This window comes from Mirounga leonina, unplaced genomic scaffold, assembly GCF_011800145.1.
Source record: "Mirounga leonina isolate KUSES-001 unplaced genomic scaffold, KU_Mleo_1.0 Mir_197, whole genome shotgun sequence".
NCBI lineage: Eukaryota > Metazoa > Chordata > Mammalia > Carnivora > Phocidae > Mirounga > Mirounga leonina.
The window spans coordinates 5,363,402-5,384,189 of NW_023270494.1; the positions used below are offsets into that span (position 1 = coordinate 5,363,402).

At 62.4% G+C, this 20,788-nt stretch overlaps 2 protein-coding genes across 4 annotated transcripts in view; one reads left to right on the forward strand and one right to left on the reverse strand.

Annotated features, from left to right (window-relative positions):
* Positions 1-43: 43 nt before the first annotated feature.
* On the forward strand, positions 44-17,715 carry EVPL (envoplakin). Its single transcript, XM_035025971.1, has 22 exons — positions 44-579; positions 2,823-2,922; positions 3,291-3,445; positions 3,545-3,671; positions 4,459-4,584; positions 4,791-4,829; positions 4,991-5,152; positions 5,241-5,348; positions 5,528-5,623; positions 7,307-7,432; positions 7,715-7,861; positions 8,025-8,179; positions 8,352-8,478; positions 8,697-8,906; positions 10,251-10,429; positions 10,523-10,661; positions 10,783-10,976; positions 11,335-11,485; positions 12,770-12,853; positions 12,962-13,072; positions 13,181-13,273; positions 14,032-17,715. The coding sequence occupies exons 1-22, from the start codon at positions 482-484 to the stop codon at positions 17,461-17,463; spliced, it is 6,159 nt and encodes a 2,052-aa protein (XP_034881862.1). The 5' UTR covers positions 44-481; the 3' UTR covers positions 17,464-17,715.
* Positions 17,716-18,037: 322 nt separating this feature from the next.
* LOC118024249 (cyclin-dependent kinase 3) overlaps positions 18,038-20,788 on the reverse strand; it is a 22,476-nt gene continuing 19,725 nt past the window's right edge. For all 3 annotated transcript variants that reach the window (XM_035025973.1, XM_035025972.1, XM_035025974.1), the window contains exons 8-11: positions 20,526-20,696; positions 20,333-20,434; positions 19,876-20,079; positions 18,038-18,730 (exon numbers count right to left, since the gene is read on the reverse strand). In XM_035025973.1, coding sequence (XP_034881864.1) covers positions 18,605-18,730; positions 19,876-20,079; positions 20,333-20,434; positions 20,526-20,696 — 603 coding nt within the window. In that variant the 3' untranslated portion in view covers positions 18,038-18,604. The remainder of the gene's footprint in view (positions 18,731-19,875; positions 20,080-20,332; positions 20,435-20,525; positions 20,697-20,788) is intronic.

Below are 20,788 nucleotides of genomic sequence, written 5' to 3' on the forward strand. Positions count from 1 at the left end.
GTGAGAGCTGTGGGTGGGGGCATGCCTGATCGCCTGATGGCCAGGTGCCCTGTGCTGCCTGAGCTCTGAGGCCGGGCCTCTGTCCATCTGCAGCCCTGTCCCTCCGGGGCCCGGCTCTTTTCCCGTCTGGGTGTGATCTCTGCCGGTTCCCTCTGGGTGTGTGGGTGTAACAAGTCCGAACCTTCTCTGGGAGTCGGGCAGGCTCGGGCGCCCCGCCCTCTGGGCTGTGCCCTTTCCTCCCCGAACTGGTTGTGCAGGAGCAGCCGAGTGTGGGCAGTGTGGGTGCGTGGGTGGCAGCCCGGCCCACGCTCGCTCGCTGCCTCAGCTGCGGGGAGGGGCCTCCCAGAAACCGCCTTCCCGGTGCCCGGCCACCCCACCTCACCAGAGCCCAGCCAAGCAGCCAGCGAGGACACACGCCTGCTGCCCGCCACCTGCCTGCACCGGCCGAGCCCAGCCTGCGCCGGCACCTGCCTTTACGACCATGTTCAAGGGTCTGAGCAAAGGCTCCCACGGGAAGGGGTCCCCCAAGGGCTCCCCGGCCAAGGGCTCTCCCAAGGGCTCCCCCAGCAAGCACAGCCGGTGAGTGGGGCCTGGGGCAGCAGGCTGGGGCGGGAGGGGGTGGTGCCAGGCCCAGGTGCCCTAGCCTCCTGGAGATGGCAGCCTGGCATTCAGGACCAGCCCAGTGCTGGCATTTAGTGTCCCCAGGCCAAAAGTCTGGGGGTGGTGGTGGGGTGGACTCTCTCCCAAGCCCAAACGGGGGCCTGGGGCTCCCACATTGTCCAGGGGGCCTGAGGGCCGCAGGCAGGGGTGCTCTGCTGGATGCACACTGCGTGGGGAGGGGCCGGGGGGCCGGGAGACCAGAGTGCTTGGCTCCGTGTCTGTGGCTCTGCCCTCAAGGCTCTGCTTGGGCTGGGCTCACCCTTGGAACCTGGGCCCAGGGTGGGCAGAAGGACTGAGGCCAAGAGGTGGAGGTGGGGTGCCTGGTGCAGGGGGGCGGGGCTGTGCTGCGGTGCCTAAGCTGCAGCTTTCCTCACAAGGCTCTCCCCTCGGGCCTTGAGTTTTGTTACAGTGTTGGGGTGATTCTTGCACCACGTGGGTATGAGGAGAGGGTGCTGTGGGGAAAGGGGAGGGCCCGCGGGCCAGGACATCGCCAGAGCCTCCCTCTGCTCCCCCCGCTCCCCGCCGGACGCAGCCTGGCTCTCGGCAGCCACATGGGCCGCAGACAGACTTGGCTGCTTCCCTCCGTTTCTTCCCTCACCCGCCCCTGCGGGGCGGAGGTGGCAGATGGGAGCAGAGATGAAGGGCTCATTACCCTGATAGGGATCGGACCGGGGCGATGACGCGGAGGCTGGGCTTCTGGGCGGACAGGAAGGACAGCAGTTAAGACTCTCACTGTCGTCCCTGGCGCTCCTGGGCCCTGCCCAGGGTGGAGTGTGCCACCCCCGGTGGGAGCAGCCCTCCTAGGAGGCCAGGCCTGAGGACAGGTCGCCCAGGGGTCAGGGGTCAGGACCCACAGCTCCCTGTCCCCAGGTAGGCTCCTAGCCTGGGGCAGCTGGGGGCTCTGTCCACACAGCCAGGTCGGCTCTGGCTGCCGTCCCCCAAACTGGGTTCACTGGTCCCCTGCTGTGCAGTCCATCCAACATATATTTATTGAGCACCTACTGTGTGCCAGGACTGTTGTGGGCACTGAGGTGCCGCCTGACACAGAACCAACAGGTCCTTGCCTTCATGGTGCTTACATCCTAGTGGAATAAACACCAGCACGTATGGCTGCTTCAGAATGCGCTCATTCTCCTAACACAGTAGCACTGTGATGTAGATATTATTAAAGCCCCACTTTACAAGTGAGGGCACAGAGAGTTTAAGTAACTTGCCCAGGGCCACACAGCAGTAGTGCTAGAGAATGATCAGACCCAGGCTGTTTGGCCACAGAGTTCTTTCAGACTGGGTCTTCACTGGCACTGCCCCTCTGCCGGGGCAGGGACGTGGGGGCGGGGTGGGCTCATCCTTCAACCCCTAGTTCAAGGCGCAGCTCAGTGAAGCCTTCCCTTCCCCAGGACTGTAACTTCATAGGGTGCTGTGCTTTTGAACCTTGGACTACTCTACTTTTATTAGGTCTGCTTGGGCCTCTAGGCCCCAGAGAGTGAGCTCAAGCACACAGCAGGCGCCCCATGGAAAGGACCTTGGGGGGCCAGATCAGGCGCATACTCTGCTCCTTGCTGTGTGACCTGGAGCATGTCAGGTCCTAATCTGGTCTTAATCCTCAAATCTGGGCACTGTCAGCGTGCCCCAACAGTCTCTTGGCCTCCCCCGCCCCAGGGCTGTGCAGCTCCTCCAAATGGTTGTTAGCCTGGGCATAGGCAAAGCCTGGGGTGGTGAGGGGGAGACAGGGCTGGGTGGGAGGAGGTTGGGGTGGGGGACAGCCGGTCCAACTGGCCCTCCCCAAAGCCCAGCCGTGCTGAGCCATGATTCACTCCCAAGGAAGTGGCAGGGAGCTGGGTGAGGTTGGGAGCTCACTGCCAGGACAGTTATGTTGGCCTGCTGCATGGTGCCAGGCACACCAGAGACCCCCACTTTCTGAACCCCCAGGTGAGGACAGTGCTCCCCCTGAAGGTTGAGCTGGCTGCTGATCCCCGAGGCCACCCAGCTGGCCCGTCCACCCTCTGCCCACCCCCAGGTCCTAGACGCCTCCCTCCCGGGCAGTGAGCCCAGCTGGAGGACAGGACAGGGCAGAGGGAGACAAGGGACCCCACGCAGGTGGGACAGAGGGGTCTTTTCCAACCATGCTGGCTCTGTCTTCCCCACCCCCCACCGCACCCCAGGGCTGCCACCCAGGAGTTGGCCCTGCTCATCTCCCGCATGCAAGCCAATGCTGACCAGGTGGAGAGGCACATCCTGGAGACCCAGAAGAGACTGCAGCAGGTAAGGCCTCAGCGGCAAGCGGCGGGGAGCAGGGGGGGTGGGGCTTGGGAGGCTCCCTAAAGCCCCGGAGTGCCCACCAGGGACGGCTAAAGTGGGACAGACAACCCTTGTCACTCACCGGTCTTTCCCCAGACACAGTGGGAGAGAGGGTTCAGCTCTCCTTTTCTGTTGGACTCCCAACCTGGTGGGTCAGAGGGCCTCGGGGCGGGGGCGGGTCTCCCCTGTGTCCCTGCACCTGCCCCACAGATGCCCTGGGCTGGGCCCTCTGCCAGCGTGGACACCAAGGTTGGCCGTGCAGCCTGGGGAACTCAGGGTGGGCTCAGGCGGCAATGAGAGGCCGCCGCAGGGATGTCGTCCCCCACCTACAGGACCAGCTGCACAGTGAGCAGAGCCAGGCCCTGCAGCACCAGCAGGAGGTGGGCCGCAGCCTGAAGGAGGCCGAGGTGCTGCTGAAGGACCTCTTCCTGGATGTGGACAAGGCCCGGCGGCTCCAGCACCCGCAGGCCAAGGAGATCGAGAAGGAGTACGTTGGGTGGCAGCCAGGGCCAGGGCTCCAGGACGGAGGCGCGGGGGTTCCAGGGGAGCCCCAGGCCCAGCCCTGACCCGCTGGCCTCCTTGGCAGCATCAAGCAGCTGCACGAGCGGGTGACCCAGGAGTGTGCCCAGTACCGTGCCCTGTATGAGAAGATAGTGCTGCCGCCGGACGTGGGGCCCAGGGTCGACTGGACGCGTGTGCTGGAGCAGAAACAGGTCAGGGCTGTCCTCCATGTCGGAGCCACCTCCAGGAGCTCAAAATCACACCTGGCACAATCAGAGAGCAAAACTGGGCTGTGTGCCATCCGGGGCCTGTTGGTGCACTTGTACCTGGGGAAGGTCTGGGACGGGAGAGAGAAGGGGACACAGTGCAGTCAGGGAAGGCTTCCTGAAGGAAGCGGCATATGAAGAGGCCTCAGAGAGGTGGGAGGGCTTAGTTAGGCTGGGGTGAAATGCTGAGGAGAGGACATTGCAGAAAGAAGAAATAGAGGCTCCAGCCTGGGGTGTGGTGGGAAGTGCGGTTTTCTGGGCAGGCAGGCAAAGCCAGGGCCCCCTGAACATCGGGTGAGGAACTGTGCTTTGATGCCACAACAGAAGGTGCCGTGATGACAGTGAAGGGACAGTTGGGGGGAGGGCATGAGCAGAGGAGGGTGTCACAGGGTCCCAGAGCCAGCGAGAGGTTTCTAGGCAGGAGGTGCCGAGGCCAGGGAGGTAAGGAGGCAGGGAAGAGTAGGAGGATGTTTTAGAGGCTGAGCCCTGCGTTCTGGGGACCAGTAGGAGTCAGGGGCTGCAGTCATGAAGATGCTCAGGCCTCGGCCTGGGCCACTGGAGAATAGTTGTCCCCCAGGGTGAGCTGGCTGCCGATCCCCGAGGCCACCCAGCTGACCCGTCCACCCTCTGCCCAAACGACCAATTCCACTCCTCCATATGGGGACTCGGGGAGGACGAGGGAGGGCCGCCGCCCCAGCCCTGCGGCTGCGCTGAGCGGCCAGCTCTCCTGCAGAAGCAGGTCCGCGAGGGCCGGTTCGGGCCGGGCATGCCAGAGCTGGAGGAACAGGTCGCCGAGCACAACATCCTGCAGAAGGAGATCGAGGCCTACGGGCAGCAGCTCCGGAACCTCATCGGGCCGGTGGGTGACGTACCTCCAGGCCTGGCCCTCCAGCCCTACCCCCACTTTCTCCCATCTGAGCCTGTGTGGCCCAGCAGGCCCTCTGGGGCAAGGGATGCGGGTGGGGGCACAGTCGGCCCAGGGTGTGGGCGGCCATCTCCCCTGCACCCCGCCTCTCACTGAGCCTGCTTTGTCCCCCACCCCCGCCCCCCCATTGGTCGAGGCAGGACGCAGACACCATCAGGAGCCAGTACCGGGACCTCCTGGTGAGCAAGGGAAGGGCTGGGCTGGGGGGCTGGGCTGGGAGTGGGGCAGGGCCCAGCTGCCTGCACCCTTGGTGTGTGTGTGGGGGGGGGCAGCATTTCTGGGGCAGGCTGACGTGGCCCCCTGCTACTCCTCCTCCCGCTCCATGTCTCGCCGAGCACAGAAGGCGGCCTCGTGGCGCGGGCAGAGCCTGGGCAGCCTGTACACGCACCTGCAGGGCTGCACGCGCCAGCTAAGTGCCCTGGCCCAGCAGCAGCAGAGCATCCTGCAGCAGGACTGGAGCGACCTCCTGGCGGACCCCGAGGGCGTGCGGCGGGAGTACGAGGTGGGTGGGGGAGACTGGGCTTGGGAGGAGGGACAGGGGCATCCTCAGCCTGTCCCCTCCTTGCCCATGCTCCCGACTCTGCCCCCAGCACTTCAAGCAGCACGAGCTGCTGAGCCAGGAGCAGAGCGTGAACCAGTTGGAGGATGATGGGGAGCACATGATGGAGCTGGGGCACCCGGCTGTGGGGCCCATCCAGGTGCGAAGGACAGATCCCGCCCATTGTCGCAGGGACACCTGCTCCCTCAGCTGGTGGAGGTGGGGAGGGGGGCTTCCCAGGGAGGCTGGGGAGAGGGAGACCCGGCCCAGGTCTGGGCAGCAGATGGGGGCACAGGTCTGGGCGAGCATGGCCCAAGGGCTCGGTGCTGCTGTCCGCAGACCCACCAGGAGGCCCTGAAGATGGAGTGGCAGAACTTCCTAAATCTCTGCATCTGCCAGGAGAGCCAGCTGCAGCACGTGGAGGCCTACCGCCGGGTGAGCCTGGGGGCGGGGGCGCAGGGCCAGGCAGGGGAGACCCCCCGGGCCGGGCCATCGAGGGGCCTGGAGAACGCCACAGGATGCGTTCACATGGAGGGAGACAGGGTGCCTCCTAAAAATGGCAGAGCTGTGTCGTTGTGAATAGGTCCCCGAGGGAAAATGATGTCATGTGAGCGTTCGCCACAGGGTGATATAGCTCCCAGGGAGGGTTGGTTCTTAAGGGGGAAAAAAAACCCTTCCTCTTTTTAAGCATTAATCACCAGTATACATCCCTGAAGGATATGTGGCATATCTGTAGTATTACAATTTTATAGAGATGGTAGCAAGATTAAGGAAAAGACGTCCAAAACTCTCCTTAGAAGGGATGATAATGAAAAGAGGGTTGAGAAAAACGGACAAAACACACAACAGGAACTTTTTTTTGGTAATTTCTATCCAAAATGTTTCATATGCTTTGAGAGGGACAAAATCCAAAGAGTTTTATTCTTCCTTTTTCAAAAAATATTTTCGGGGCACCTGGGTGGCTCAGTTGGTTAAGCGACTGCCTTCGGCTCAGGTCATGATCCCGGAGTCCTGGGATCGAGTCCCGCATTGGGCTCCCTGCTCAGCTGGGGGTCTGCTTCTCCCTCTGACCCTATCCCCTCTCATGCTGTTTCTCTCTCTCTCTCTCAAATAAATAAATAAATACAATCTTTAAAAAAAAGTTTTTTTTCGGGGTGCCAGGTGGCTCAGTCGTTAAGCGTCTGCCTTCGGCTCAGGTCGTGATCCCAGGGTCCTGGGATTGAGCCCCGCATCGGGGTCCGTGCTCTGCAGGGAGCCTGCTTCTCCCTCTGCCACTCCCCCTGCTTGTGTTCCCTCTCTCACTGTGTCTCTGTCAAATAAATAAATAAAATCTTTAAAAATATATATATATATTTTCCTACGTCACCACCCTACCATTATCACGCCTGTGGACAGGAATTCCGTAGCATCACGGAGCTGCGCGATGTTTATTTTTTTTTTTTATGTTATGTTAATCTCCATACACTACATCATTAGTTTTTGATGTAGTGTTCCATGATTCATTGTTTGCATATAACACCTAGTGCTCCATGCAGAACGTGCCCTCTTTAATACCCATCACCAGGCTAACCTATCCTCCCACACCCCTCCCCTCTAGAACCCTCAGTTTGTTTTTCAGAGTCCATCATCTCTCATGGTTTGTCTCCCCCTCCGATTTCCCCCCCTTCATTCTTCCCCTCCTGCTATCTTCTTTTTTTTTCCTGGCTGGGATCGGGGGTGGGTGCCTAGGTGTCGGGATCTGAAGCAGATCTGAGGCAAATAATACATTATATGTGGGATGTTTCTTTAGAGCGTGCTCCCAGCTTCCACTCCAGCCCCGACGCCCTGGCACCCACCCCCGATCCCAGCCAGGACGACTGCAGGTGCTGGAGTGAGCCCGAGAGCCCCGCCTCCACCTGGGCGGGAAGGACAGAAGCCAAGCTGTTTTATAACACTAAACACTAAAACAAGCTCAGTGGGCCCAAAATGCACCATTTGCAGAGCACTCCAGCGGAAAAGGCCCCACGGCCTGGAGAGCCGACAGTGCCAGGGCCTGTGACAATTTGCGTTTAGCTGGCTTGCAGGGTTGGTGGGCAGTGGGCTGCCACGGGCGCTGCCCCTGACTGCCCACGACCTCAGTTCCAGGAAGAGGCCGACTCGGTCAGCCAAACCCTGGCAAAGCTGAACTCCAGCCTGGACGCCCAGTACAGCCCAGCCTCAGGGGCGCCCCCTGGTGCCCCCACAGAGCTGCTGCAGCAGCTGGAGGTGAGCGCGCCCCCCGGGCCCCCCCACCCCAGGCCACCTGCATCCTACTCCGGGGATTGGGGCTGGCCCCTGTGTCTGGGCCTCACCCTTCCCAGGGGCTTAGTCCTGCCCTGAGCAGCCCCTCCAGCCCAACCAGCAGATTTCAGAATCCTGGGCCTCCTGGAGGGGCTTCTTTTACTTTCCTGACTTAGAGACCCTGTCTCCATGTAGACCAGACCCCTGGCTCTCATGGGGGGAGGGGAGGTGTGGGGCAGGCGTCAAGGGCAGCCTGGGACCCCACAGGCAGAGAAGAAGCAGCTGGCTGTCGCTGAGAAGACCATTAGGGACCTGCAGTGGCGTAGCCAACAGGTGGCCCCTCTGCAGCAGCGCAGGAACCCGCCCCAGCAGCCCCTGCATGTGGACAGCATCTGCGACTGGGACTCAGGAGAAGTATGGGCTCGGCCCGCACATCCCCACCCTGCCCCAGCCCTACCCCTCTCCAAGCCCTGCCCCGCCTCTGGCCCGTCCCTGCCCCTACCCCATCTGGGCCTTCATTCCTTCCCTATTCCCTGCCCTGAGCCTCCACGACACCCCCCGCACCCCCGTCCCCCAGGTGCAGCTGCAGCGGGGTGAGCGGTATTTGCTGTTGGACAACACTGACCAGCACACCTGGGTCGTTCAAGGCCCAGGTGGGGAGACCAAACGTGCGCCAGCCGCCTGCTTCTGCATCCCAGCTCCGGACCCTGAAGCCGTGGCCATGGCCTCCAAGTGGGTCTGCCGGGGGATCCTCAGGGGCAGGAGGCAGGCTGTGGGCCCAGACCAGGTCCTGTGGTGTTTGAGGCCATGGCCTGGCCTTCTCCTGGACCCATGACTCCTGGGATGGGTGCGGGGTTTGGAGAGAGAGGAGAGACATCCTTGTCTGATCTCCTCCTCGTTCTAGGCTGGCCTCGGAGCTGCAGGGCCTGAAGCAGAAATTGGGCACAGTCCAGAACCACCTGACGGCCAGTGCTGAGCGGCCCTTAAAGACTGGCCAGCAGGGTACTGAGGGTTGGCCGGGGACTTGGGGGGTTTGTTGGCCACCATTGGGGGGGTTGCGATGGGCAGGGGGTGGCTCTGGATTAGGGACTTCTGCTAGGGGATTCCATCTCTTGGGTCGGCAAGCACCGAGCTTTGTCTCTCCCCTGGTTAGGCCCTGCCCGCCATCCCCCTCCCTTCCTATCCCACACAGGACGCTCTGGGGGCCCCCAGGGAAGAGCTGCTCCTCAGGCAGATGGGCAGATGGGAGGTAGGCCCTGGACCCTCACGGCACCCTATGCCCCCAGCGCCCACTGGCTCAGCCCCAGGAGACCCAGAGGCCCAGAAGCTCCTGACACAGATGACTCGGCTGGATGGAGACCTGAAGCAGATAGAGAAGCAGGTGCTGGCCTGGGCCCGGGCCCCGCTGAGCCGCACGACACCACTGGAGGACCTGGAGGGCCGCATCCAAAGCCACAAGGTGGGTGGGTGAGCGAGGACAGCGGGGATAAGAAACGGGCCTGCGCTGGGGGTGCATGAACTCAGGACGAAGCAAGTGTGGGAGCAGCCGCAGGGACCCAAGGCAGAGGAAGGGAGTGGACAGTCTGGGGCTCAAGCAAGCTGCTTCCCATCCTGGCTCCTCCCCTGACCAGCTCTGTGATCTTGGGAAGTCACTTAACCTCTCATCACTGAAAACAGACACAATAATACCCAACTCGTCTGGATGAAGTCTACTAAGGCCCGGGAAGGTTCTAGAGGGGCAGGGCCCAGAATAAGGGCCCTGTATGCCACACTGGGGAGGCGTTCTGGCCAGGGTCCCGAGAGCAGCAAGGAAGCCTGAGCGTCTTCGGGGTGATTTCTCCTGGAGGCAGGTGGGGGCGCCTCCCTGGCCAGGTTGCAGTATGTGAACACCATCACAAAGAACTCATCCTCCGTCCCTCCCCACACCTGGGGGGGTGCAGTTTGGGTTATGTCCTTCCCAACCAGTTTCTAGTCAAATGTATCCTTTGGGTTTGGTTTTTAAATGTCTTGAGTCATGTCCTTACACATCATCGTGCAGCTTGTTGTCCGCTCCATCTTGTCCCGTAGGGATGAGGACATAGCGTTTCCCGGGTCAGGGGCCCGGGGCGGGATGAGTGGGAGCTGTTGCAGGTTGGGTCTGCTCTGAGCCGGCGTGCTGGGCGTTTCTGAGGAAGTGTCATGGGGAGAAGAGCAGGGGGAGGAGGCAGGGGCAGGAGGAGGACGAGGGCTATAGTGCCACCTCAGGGGACACCACCTCCACCCGGAGGCTCTGCGGCCGACAGGAGGCTGGGCCATACAGCCATGTGGGCAGGTCACTGGTTAGGACGGCACGGGGACCTGGCAGCCCCCAGTGCATCCTTGAGTCTTGAAGTCACCGCTTCTCCGACATCAGGCTGGGGCCACAGGAAGCCCAGTGAGACTGGAGGCAGGCAGTGCGCCGTCCATAGTCCAGCACCGACGGCTTGCGGGACGGATGAGGGAATGAGGAGGAGCAGAATAACCCCACGTGGACAGAGCTAGGGCTCTGCCACCCGACCTGGGGCGATGGGGCAGGGAACTGACGTTTTGTGCAGGGCACAGAGACACAGGGTCACGCTGCCTCCTCCCATCGTTCTTCAGAGGAGGAGACTGGGGCTCAGCCAGGCTGCCCAGGGTCCTCCACATGCGGACTCTCGGGGCCAGGACTGTCCCCGGTCTCTAGCCTGTGCCCAGGCTCATACCCACCACACACTGAGGCCAGGTGGGCAGGGTCTGGTTGACCTGGCAGGAAGGAGACCTCTGACCCTGCCCCTCCCTACCCCAGGGGACAGCCCAGCAGCTGCAGGGCCTGGGAGCAGAGAAGGAGGCGGCCCAGCAGGAGTGTGAGGCGTTTCTGTCCACCCGGCCTGGGGGCCCCACTGCCCTGCACCTGCCCCTGGCTCTCAACAGTGTCAAGAACAAGTACAGCGACGTGCTGGTTCTCTGCAACCTCTACGGGGAGAAGTGAGTGCTCTGGGGACTGGGGAAGGGGGCAGCTGGGTGGCATCGCTGGGGTGTGGCTGAGGGAGGGCCTGACCTTGGGCCGCCTCGAGACAGAGCCCGAGCTGCCCTGGGCCTGGAGCGCCAGATCCAGGACACGGACAGGGTCATCCGAGGCTTCGAGTCCGCCGTGGCGCAGGAGGCCCCCATCCCCGCTGGCCCGGGGGCGCTGCAGGACAGGGTCAGCGAGCTGCAGGTGAGGGGCCGGGCGGCCTCCTGGTGGGAGGGGGCATGGCACCACGCATTCACGGGCGGGTGGGTCTCATGGTGACTCGTGGAACCATGAGGGTGCATGGCGCCGTGTCCCCTCCTCCCAGCGCCTGCGGAAGGAGCTGCTGGAACAGCAGGCCTGTGTGCTGGGGCTGCTTCGGGAGCTGAAGGCCACCGAGCATGCGTGCAGCACCCTGCAGAACAACTTGCAGGAGTTCTGCCAAGACCTGCCTCGCCAGCAGCGCCAGGCGCGGGCCCTCACCGACCGCTACCATGCTGTGGGGGACCAGCTGGACCTACGGTGAGTGGCTGGGCCACTGGGGCTTGAGGCACGCCCCCACGTGCCCAGCAGCTAAGCCGTGTGACCTCAGACTGGTGACTTGGCCTCTCTGAGGCTAGTTTCCTCGCCTCTAAAACGGGATGATAACAGTAGCCGTCTCCCAGGGTGAGCCTACCTACCTCCCTGGCCGAGACGGTCTGGCCCATCCCTGAATGCCCAGCTCCAGCACAGGGCCAGAGTGAGGGGGATCAGCCTGGTGGGTCACTCGGGCCTTCTGACTCGTCCCGGGGAGGGAGGCACTCACCAGCCTCCTCCGTGCACCCCTCACCTGCCGCAGAGGGCAGAGCTCACCTCTGCTCCGGGCCTGCTCCTCCCGCAGGGAGAAGATGTTGCAAGATGTCGGCCTCACCTACCAGCAGTTCAAGAACTGTACGGACAACTTGAGCTTCTGGCTGGAGCACCTGCCCCGCAACCAGGTGCGGCCCAGCGATGGGCCCAGCCAGATCGCCTACAAGCTGCAGGTGCAGAAGGTGAGGAGCTGGGGCTGCAGGTGACCTGGGGACAGGTCAGGCCCTTGACCTCCCCACGGGTACAGCTGCCTGGGCACATGTGGCCCCTTAGTGGCCAGTGTTCTAAGAGACCTCAAAGCTCAGAACTCAGGCCTTCTGGAGGACCATCAACCACCCCCCCACACCCTCAATGCTCCACCTGGCCCACAGAAACAGCAAGGCCGTCTCCATCTGGGGGTTCCAACTCCTACCGCATCCTTTTCCTCATCCTTGCCAATCCCTGGCTATGCACTGGCAATGAACCAGAGGCTGCGGGTACAGCCTGCTCTCAGGCACCCCACAGTCTGGTGCCTCGCAGGCCATGACGCTGGTAACTGGTCTGGTGGAGAGCCCACGGCAGGACACGTGGCAGCAGGACAAGTGGTCTGGAAGGCAAGGGCCTGGGGCTGCAGGAGGATGACAGTGTCTAGGGTGAGAGTAAGGGAGTAATGCCAGGAAGGTGGCTTGGGACAGACATTCTTAGAGCTGCCTGCAGATTAGAATCATCCAGGGGGCTTTTAAAACATCCCTGTAGAGGCGCCTGGGTGACTCAGTCAGTTGGGCATCTGCCTTCAGCTCAGGTCATGATCCCGGGTCCTGGGATCGAGCCTGCATGGGGCTCCCTGCTCAGTGGAGAGCCAACTTCTCCCTCCGCCTCTGCCCCTTCCCCTGCTTGTGCTCTCTCTCAAATAAATAAGATCTTTTTTAAAAAATTAAAAAAAAAAAAAAAAGAAAACCAGCATCCCTGTACCAGAACCCCACTCCAGACTGATTAAATTGGAATTGCTGGGACCAGAACATCAGTACTCTTTTTTAAAGTTCCCACAAGTGAATAAAGGGGCAGCCAGGCTTAAGAACAGTTGGGACAGAGCAGTGGTTCTCAGGGGGTGGTCCCTGGACCAGCAGCCCCAGCATCAGGGAGACACTTAGACGTGCAAATTCTCAGGCCCCAACCCGGATCTGCCCAGAGGCTCTGGGGGTGGGGCCTCAAATCTGTTTTAAGGAGCTCTCTAGATGGTTGTGAAGCACAGCACTGGGTGAGAACCTCCCTGCTAGAACAGGAGTCTGAGGGTCACTAGGCAGAAGGAAGGGACTGTGCCAAAGAGAGGAAGGAAGATTTCCTGGAGAGAATCCTGCCTGGAAAGGCAGTTTCCCAGGCGACCTCCCGCCCCTGTGGGGTGCTGGTGGCGCCCCGAGGCCCCTGCGGGGGAGACTGGGTGAGTGGCGTTTGCTGACCTCCCCTGACTCTCACTTCCTTCCTGGCAGAGGCTGCAGCAGGAGGTCCAGGGCCGAGAGCAGGACAGGGCCATGGTGTCCCGCCTCTCCCAGGACCTGCAGGCAGCTCTCCAGGTGAGCACTTTCCCTCCTCTCCCCTCCCTCCTTCTGCCAGTCCCCTGCTCTCCCAGCCCCAGAGGTCCCCACTGACCGAGAGCCTGTTGTCCTTCCCTCCCTGCTCAGGACTACGAGCTGCAGGCGGCCACCTACCGCTGCTCCCTGGAGACCACCCAGGCAGGCTCAGCCCCCAAGAGACCCCGCGTGGCTCCCCTGCAGGAGAGCATCCAGGCGCAGGTGAGATGGGACAGACCCGGCGGGGCTCGGCATCCCCCAGCACCAGCTCTGCAGGTGCCACGCCGGAGCTGACCCTGCCGTCGCTCTGCCTCCCTTCGGCCTCTCTAGGAGAAGAGGCTGACAAAGGCCTACACCGAGCTCACAGCTGCACACCAGTGGCAGCTGCACCAGCTGGAATTTGCCAGAAGGATGCTGGAGAAGGTGTGGCGACAACACCATTCTGTCCCTGTGCCAGGCGGCCTGGGCTGCTCCTTGAGCCGACCCCTCTTCCCTTCCTCCTCGCCCTGCAGCCTGCGGCCCCAGGGCAGGCTCCACGGCCCGAGGGGGGCAGCTCCTCGCCTCCCACTCCACCCCACCCCACCCCACCCAGCAGCTCTTCCAGGCTGGTATCCATCTCAGAGTCAGGCCCCGGAGACATCATTCAGGGCAGGCACAGCTTCACCACTGGGCGGTCTGCTGGTGGGGACAGGAGAAAATCCCCATGTCTTCAGCCCTCAGACCAGCCACAACGGGCGAGAGGCCACCCAGATCTCCATGCCTGGGGCGCCAGGAGACAGAAGCCCTCTATGACACTTGGTGTCCGGCTGAGGGACTTGCCAGCTTTCTCCTACCCAGAGGAGTACCCCAGAGGAGCGTGGGCCCATATCCGGGAGCCTGGATGGAAGGGGAGGGGGAGGGGGAAAGGTTTGGAAAGGAGACCTGTCCTGTTTGCACGTTCTAGTGCAAACCCCGCCTGAACGCTGCCTTGCATCCTAACATCGTGGGGCTGAGGGGTCCTCTCAAAATCCTGCATCCAAGCACCTCAGGTCTGTAGCTCCCACTCCTGGGACCTACCAGAAGTCTCAGGAAGCAGGGAGGGGTCTCTGATCTCAGGGTGGGGTGGGGCTGGTGGAAATGGGGCTCATCCCTTTCCTCGCCCTCTGCTCCAGTACTCTTCCCTTCTTCCTCTCCCTCTGCAGAAGGAGCTCAGTGAGGATATCCAGGTGACCCATGACACACGGCAGGGGTCTGAGGGCCCGGCCAGAGCAGGGAGGGAGTCCGAGGCCCTGAAGTCCCAGCTGGAGGAGGAGAGGAAGCGGGTCGCACAGGTGCAACAGGAGCTGGAGGAGCACAGGAACCAGCTGCTGCAGCTGAGGACACAGCGGCCCTTGGAGAGGCTGGAAGAGAAGGAAGTGGTGGAGTTCTACCGGGACCCCCAGCTGGAGAGCAGCCTGTCCAAGGTGAAGTCCCAGGTGGAGGATGAAGGCAAGAAGCGGGCCGGCCTGCAGGCAGACCTGGAGGCGGTGGCCCAGAAGGTCGTCCAGCTGGAGAGCAAGAGGAGGGCCATGCAGCCTCACCTGCTGACCAAGGAGGTCACCCAGATCGAGAGGGACCCTGGCCTGAGGAGCGAGGCGGCCCAGCTCAGCGGCGAGATCCAGCATCTGCGGGGGGAGAACGCCACCGCCTCGGCCCGGCTAGAGGTGCTAAAGAAGGAGCTGCTGGCCCTGGAGCAGAAGGCGCCGAACGTGAAGGAGAAGGTCGTGGTGAAAGAAGTGGTCAAGGTGGAGAAGGACCTGGAAATGCTGAAGGCAGCCCAGGCCCTGAGGCGGCAGTTGGAGGAGGACACGGGGCGGAGGAAGGCGGCGGCCGAGGCTGTGGCCAAGCTGCAGTCTCGCATTGAAGACCTAGAGCGCGCGATCAGCGCCGTGGAGCCCAAGGTGATCGTGAAGGAGGTGAAGAAGGTGGAGCAGGACCCAGGCCTTCTCGAAGAGGCGTCCAGGCTGAGGAGCCTCCTGGCAGAGGCCAGGAGCAAGAACGTGACACTGACATGGGAGCTGGAGGACCTGCGTGGCAAGTACAGCGTGGTGGAGAAGCAGAAGCCCAAGGTAGAGCTCCAGGAGCGTGTCCACGAGACCTTCCAGGTGGCTCCCGAGACGCAGCAGGAGATGACGCGGCTCCGGGCCCAGCTGCAGGAGACGGCCAGCAAGAGGAGCCGCGTGGAGCAGGAGGTGGAGGGGCTGCTGCCCGACCTGGCTGCCCTCCGGGCCCAGAAGCCAGCAGTGGAGTACAAGGAGGTGACGCAGGAGGTGGTGAAGCACGAGAGGAGCCCCGAGGTGCTGCGGGAGATCGACCGCCTGAAGGCCCAGCTCAACGAGCTGGTCAACGGCAGCGGGCGGGCCCAGCAGCAGCTCATCCGGCTGCGGGGGGAGCGCGATGAGTGGAAGCGGGAGCGGTCCAAGGTGGAGACCAAGACGGTGAACAAGGAGGTGGTGCGCCACGCGAAGGACCCGGTCCTGGAGAAGGAGGCCGAGCGGCTGCGCCAGGAGGTGCGAGAAGCCGCCCAGAAGAGGCGGGCCGCCGAGGACGTGGTCCACGAGCTGCAGAACAGGTACCTGCTGCTGGAGAGGAGGCGGCCCGAGGAGAAGGTGGTGGTGCAGGAGGTGGTGGTCACTCAGAAGGACCCGAAGCTCCGCGAGGACCACAGCCGGCTGAGCCGGAGCCTGGACGAGGAGGCGGGCCGCCGGCGGCAGCTGGAGCGGGAGGTGCAGCAGCTCCGGGCCGGCGTGCAGGAGCAGGAGAGCCTGCTTAGCTTCCAGGAGGACCGGAGCAAAAAGCTGGCCGTGGAGAGGGAGCTGCGGCAGCTGACCTTGAGGATCCAGGAGCTCGAGAAGCGGCCTCCCGTGGTGCAAGAGAAGATCATCATGGAGGAGGTGGTCAAGCTGGAGAAGGACCCGGCTCTGGAGAAGTCCACGGAAGCCCTGCGGCAGGACCTGGACCAGGAGAAGACCCAGGTAACAGAGTTGCATCGGGAGTGCAAGAACCTGCAGGTCCAGATCGATGTCCTCCAGACCACCAAGTCGCAAGAGAAGACCATCTACAAGGAAGTGATCAGGGTGGAGAAGGACCGGGTGCTGGAGGGCGAGCGGTCCCGGGCGTGGGAGGTGCTTAACAGGGAGCGCTCGGCCCGGCAGAGCCGGGAGGAGGAGGTGCGTCACCTCCGGGAGCGGCTGGACAGGGCCGAGGCGCTGGGGAGGACCTGGGCCCGGGAGGAGGCTGAGCTCCAGAGGGCCCGGGACCAGGCGGACCAGGAGCGCAGGCAGCTGCAGCAGGAGCTGCGGGAGCTGGGGAGGCAGAAGCAACGGAAAGTGCTGCAGCTGCAAGAGGAGGCGCAGCTGCTCACCCAGAAGACAGAGAGCGAGCGGCAGAAGGCCGCTCAGCAGGGCCAGGAGCTCTCGCAGCTCGAGGCGGCCATCCTCCGCGAGAAGGACCAGATCTACGAGAAGGAGAGGACCCTCCGGGACCTCCACGCCAAGGTGAGCAGGGAGGAGCTCAACCAGGAGACCCAGACGCGAGAGACCAACCTTTCCACCAAGATCTCCATCCTCGAACCTGAGACAGGGAAGGACATGTCCCCGTACGAGGCCTACAAGAGGGGCATCATCGATCGAGGCCAGTACCTCCAGCTCCAGGAGCTCGAGTGCGACTGGGAGGAGGTCACCACCTCGGGCCCCTGTGGCGAGGAGTCCGTGCTCCTGGACCGCAAGAGCGGGAAGCAGTACTCCATCGAGGCCGCCCTGCGCTGCCGGCGCATCTCCAAGGAGGAGTACCATCTCTACAAGGACGGCCACCTCCCCATCTCCGAGTTCGCGCTGCTCGTGGCCGGGGAGACCAAGCCCTGCTCCTCGCTCTCCATTGGCTCCATCATCTCCAAGTCCCCGCTCGCCTCCCCAGCCCCCCAGGGCCCCGGCTGCTTCTCTCCCAGCGTCTCCTTCGGGCTCAGCGACGACAGCTTCCCCATCGCTGGCATCTACGACACAACCACAGACAACAAATGCACCATCAAGACGGCCGTGGCCAAGAACATGCTGGACCCCATCACGGGGCAGAAGCTGCTGGAGGCCCAGGCGGCCACAGGGGGCATCGTGGACCTCCTCAGCCGGGAGCGCTACTCCGTGCACAAGGCTGTGGAGAGGGGGCTGATCGAGAACACTTCGACGCAGAGGCTGCTCAACGCCCAGAAGGCCTTCACTGGCATTGAGGATCCCGTCACCAAGAAGAGGCTGTCGGTGGGCGAGGCCATCCAGAAGGGCTGGATGCCGCAGGAGAGCGTGCTCCCCCACCTGCAGGTGCAGCACCTGACCGGGGGGCTCATCCACCCCAAGAGGACCGGCCGCATCCCTGTCCCTCAGGCCGTGCTCTCCGGAATGATCAGCGAAGAGCTGGCCCAGCTCCTGCAGGATGAGTCCAGCTACGAGAAGGATCTGACAGACCCCATCTCCAAGGAACGGATGAGCTACAAGGAGGCCATGGGGCGCTGCCGGAGAGACCCCCTGAGCGGCCTGCTCCTGCTCCCGGCCGCGCTGGAGGGGTACCGCTGCTGCCGCCCTGTCTCCCCCCGGGTGCTGCGCTGACGCGGCCAAGCGGTCATGGGGAGCGCGTGTGGGGGGCGGGCGGACGGCAGGCACCCTCACCCCCAGAGCAGCCTAATCCGAGGGGCGGGTCTTCCCTCTGTCTGATCGCGGTGCTATTACTCCAAAGTTTGCGATGGTGGACCCCCTCCCCTAACTCTGCTGCCCAGTCCTTCCCCCGACCCCGAGATCAGCACATCTGTTTTTCCTCCCCGCTCCCCCACCCGGTGCTTCCAATAAACGAATTCTCCCAGCGTCTAGTTTGAGTTTGGGAACACAGAATTGATTTGTCTGAGCCCTGAGCACAAGGGGCAGCGTGGCTGGGGGTCCTTCCCAGGTGGGAAGTGGACACGCCCGACCGGCCCTGCCGAGGGAACAGGTGCTTCCAGGGGCTTCGGCTCCCTTGACTCTGGGAGGGGTGTGTTGGCAGGTCACGGAAAGATCATGAACAGCCCCTCCCCACCACCTCTGGTCTGGGTCTCTCGGTTTGGGCCAGGAACTGTCTCCAGCCCTCTGTCCACCTCCCCCTTGTCAGCAAGTCCCTGGTAACCCCTTGAGGAGAAAAACACTGGCAAACTCAGGAATACATCACTTTTATTTCCTGTTCTTAAAACCAGGGGTGAACGAACATAAGCATTTCCTAAGTACGAGGCAACAACTCAGAACCACCACACACACCCTCACCCACCCTGGGATCAGGAAAATGTCCTCTCTCTCCCTTGCCCCCGCTTCCTGTTTAACTTGGACTCTCCGCCGGAATGCAACTCTTCCCCAAAAAACATTTTAAAGCCATAAAGACCAGCAGGGGGCACCCTTTCCGGAGGGGGGTTGTCTGGCTCCGCCTTGCGGCCAGGTGGGGCCGGCTTCGAGCTCTCCCCGGCGACTTGTTCCAGAGCAGGGGATGCAGTCTCTAACATACCCCCTTCCAACCCTGGAGCATGGAGCTTCCATGCCCCCATCTCGAAACGGCATCGTCAAACCCAACCAATAACACGAGAACTTGCTAACGTGGGGGCAGAACTAACCCAAACTCAGCCCCCTTGGCTGCTGAGGCCAGATTCCTCAGAGCTTTGCTCTCTCCCAGATACGCTCTCTTGGGAAGTGGGTGGGGAGGCTGGAGAGAGGCTGGGAAGCCCCGGCCTTCTCAGCGGCAGAACCGCTCCAGCACGCACTGGTGGGGGGCCGGGGAGGTCTCCGTGGACGAGAAGTATGGATGCACAAGGGCAGCCTTGGCTGAGATCCGCCGGCTGGGGTCGTACTGCAAGAGTTGCTGTGGAGGAAGGAGGAGGAAAGAGACTGAGCCTTGGTGTGGCCAGGCCCGAAGAGGAGTTACCCTCCAGGCCCCAGGGGGCGGGCCCCAAGCTCCGGAGCATCTGTCTTCAAACCAGAACCGTGTGTAACCACTATCTCCCGGCTCTCGGGCCAGTTCTGGCCGCTCCTGGAATCTGGGGACAAAGAACTAGTTCTAGGCCGGCCTGGGAAGTCATCCCCATCTCCTGCAGCCTAGAGGCTGAGTCCGTCTGTCCTCTTCCTACCTGAGGTTCCCAGGCCTCTGCCTACTTCTGGCTGAGACAGACGTCTCTCCGTGCATCAGGAAGGAGAGGGCCAAACCTGTCTCGGGAGCCTACTTGAGGGTGGGGCAGGAACTCAGAGTCCCTAAGCCCCAGCTAGGCTGTGGGAGGACCCTTTGCCCGGGAGTAGCCAGGATGGAGAGCTAAGAGCCTTGGCTGGAGGCACACGCCATCCTGCTGGCCTTGGGTTGGTAGACATTCACGGGTGTCTGGGAAGATGAAAATACTGCCCTGCCTTCTTCTGGCCCAACACCAGATTAGAGACAGATGTGGCTCCGAGTCTTTGTGGGCAATGGGTGGCCTGCCTGAGGCCTTCTGGGCAGTCTGGCCTGGGCCAGCCCAACGGGTCAGGATGGTGCAACCAGAGAGGTGAGCTCAGACTGTGGCAGGGGCCCAGACAGCAGGGAACAGCCTCATGTGAAGAGCAACTGTTGTGGAGGGAGGCATGCTCCCTGCCTGCGAAAGCTTACAGAAAAACGGTAAGTGGGGCACCTGGGTGACTCAGTTAAGCGTCTGCCTTCGGCTCAGGCCATGATCCCAGGGTCCTGGGATCGAGCCTTGTGTCGGGCTCCCTGCTCTTCGTCACAGCATAAAAACAGAGCTAACCAGAAGAAAGTAGTTTTAAAAGGAAACATGAATGCTGGACTTAACAGGGGAGGGGCCTCCAGGTTGAATGATCAGGATGCACAGGGACAGAGACAAACCAGTTGTGTTCAGGGGTCAGAAAAGAGACCAGCTGGACTTAGGAGGAGCTAGGGTGACACAAGGGGCTGGCTGACGAGGAGGCACTTCCGGTGGCCGCGGCAGCACGTCTTGCCCTCTGCTGCCTCCCACCTGTACCTACCATGAGCAGGTCCTTGCCCTCTGGTTCCAGACTGGGCACGATCTCCTCCAGCCCCTTCCTGGTCCACTTGGGGAAACTGCCCTTATAGTCAGGCAGCTGGGTGACCCCTGGCCACGTGGCTTCACTGGGTGTCCCCAGGGTCCGAAAGATTCGGAAGAGCTGGTCAATCTCAGAGTCGCCAGGAAACAGGGCCCTGCGGGTCACCTGAAATGAGGAAGAGGAGGTGTGGGATCCACGCCCTTGTCCTCCAGAATCCAATCCCAGATAAGCTATCCTTCCCAGGGCTGTGCTAAGAATCCCGGCCTTTTCTGGAATAAGGTTCGCTTCCTTAGTCCCGTAGCCCATCCCAAACACCCCCGAATCCACCTCCAACAGGAGAATCAGAGTCCCACTTGCACCCCAGCAGGACCCTGCCCGCGGCCCTGGCCTCCGTGGCCATGTTTGTCCCTCCCTCTACCATCTCGGCAAAGATGCAACCAATGCTCCAGACATCCACAGCTGTGGAATAGAACTTGCTGCCCAAGAGGATCTCAGGGGCACGATACCAGAGTGTCACCACCTGCGGGGGCAAGAAAACCGTCATTCCGGGTGGCTGAGTGCTCAGGGCCTAGCCCTTTAGCAGCCTCCTCCTCCCCTTTGTGCTGCAGTACCTCGTGGGTGTAGGTGCGTAGGGGCACCCCAAAGGCTCGAGCCAGCCCGAAGTCAGCCAGCTTGATGGCACCCAACTCGTTGATGAGCAGATTCTGGGGCTTCAGGTCGCGGTGGATGACCCGATGAGAGTGGCAGAAATTCACCCCCTGCAGCAGCTGGTAGAGGTAGCTCTGCCGAGGCGAAGCGCAAGAAGGAGCTGGTTGAGCGGAAGCCGCGCTGGCCGAGCGGGGCCTTCCCGTCCTTCCCGGTCCTTCCTTCCCCG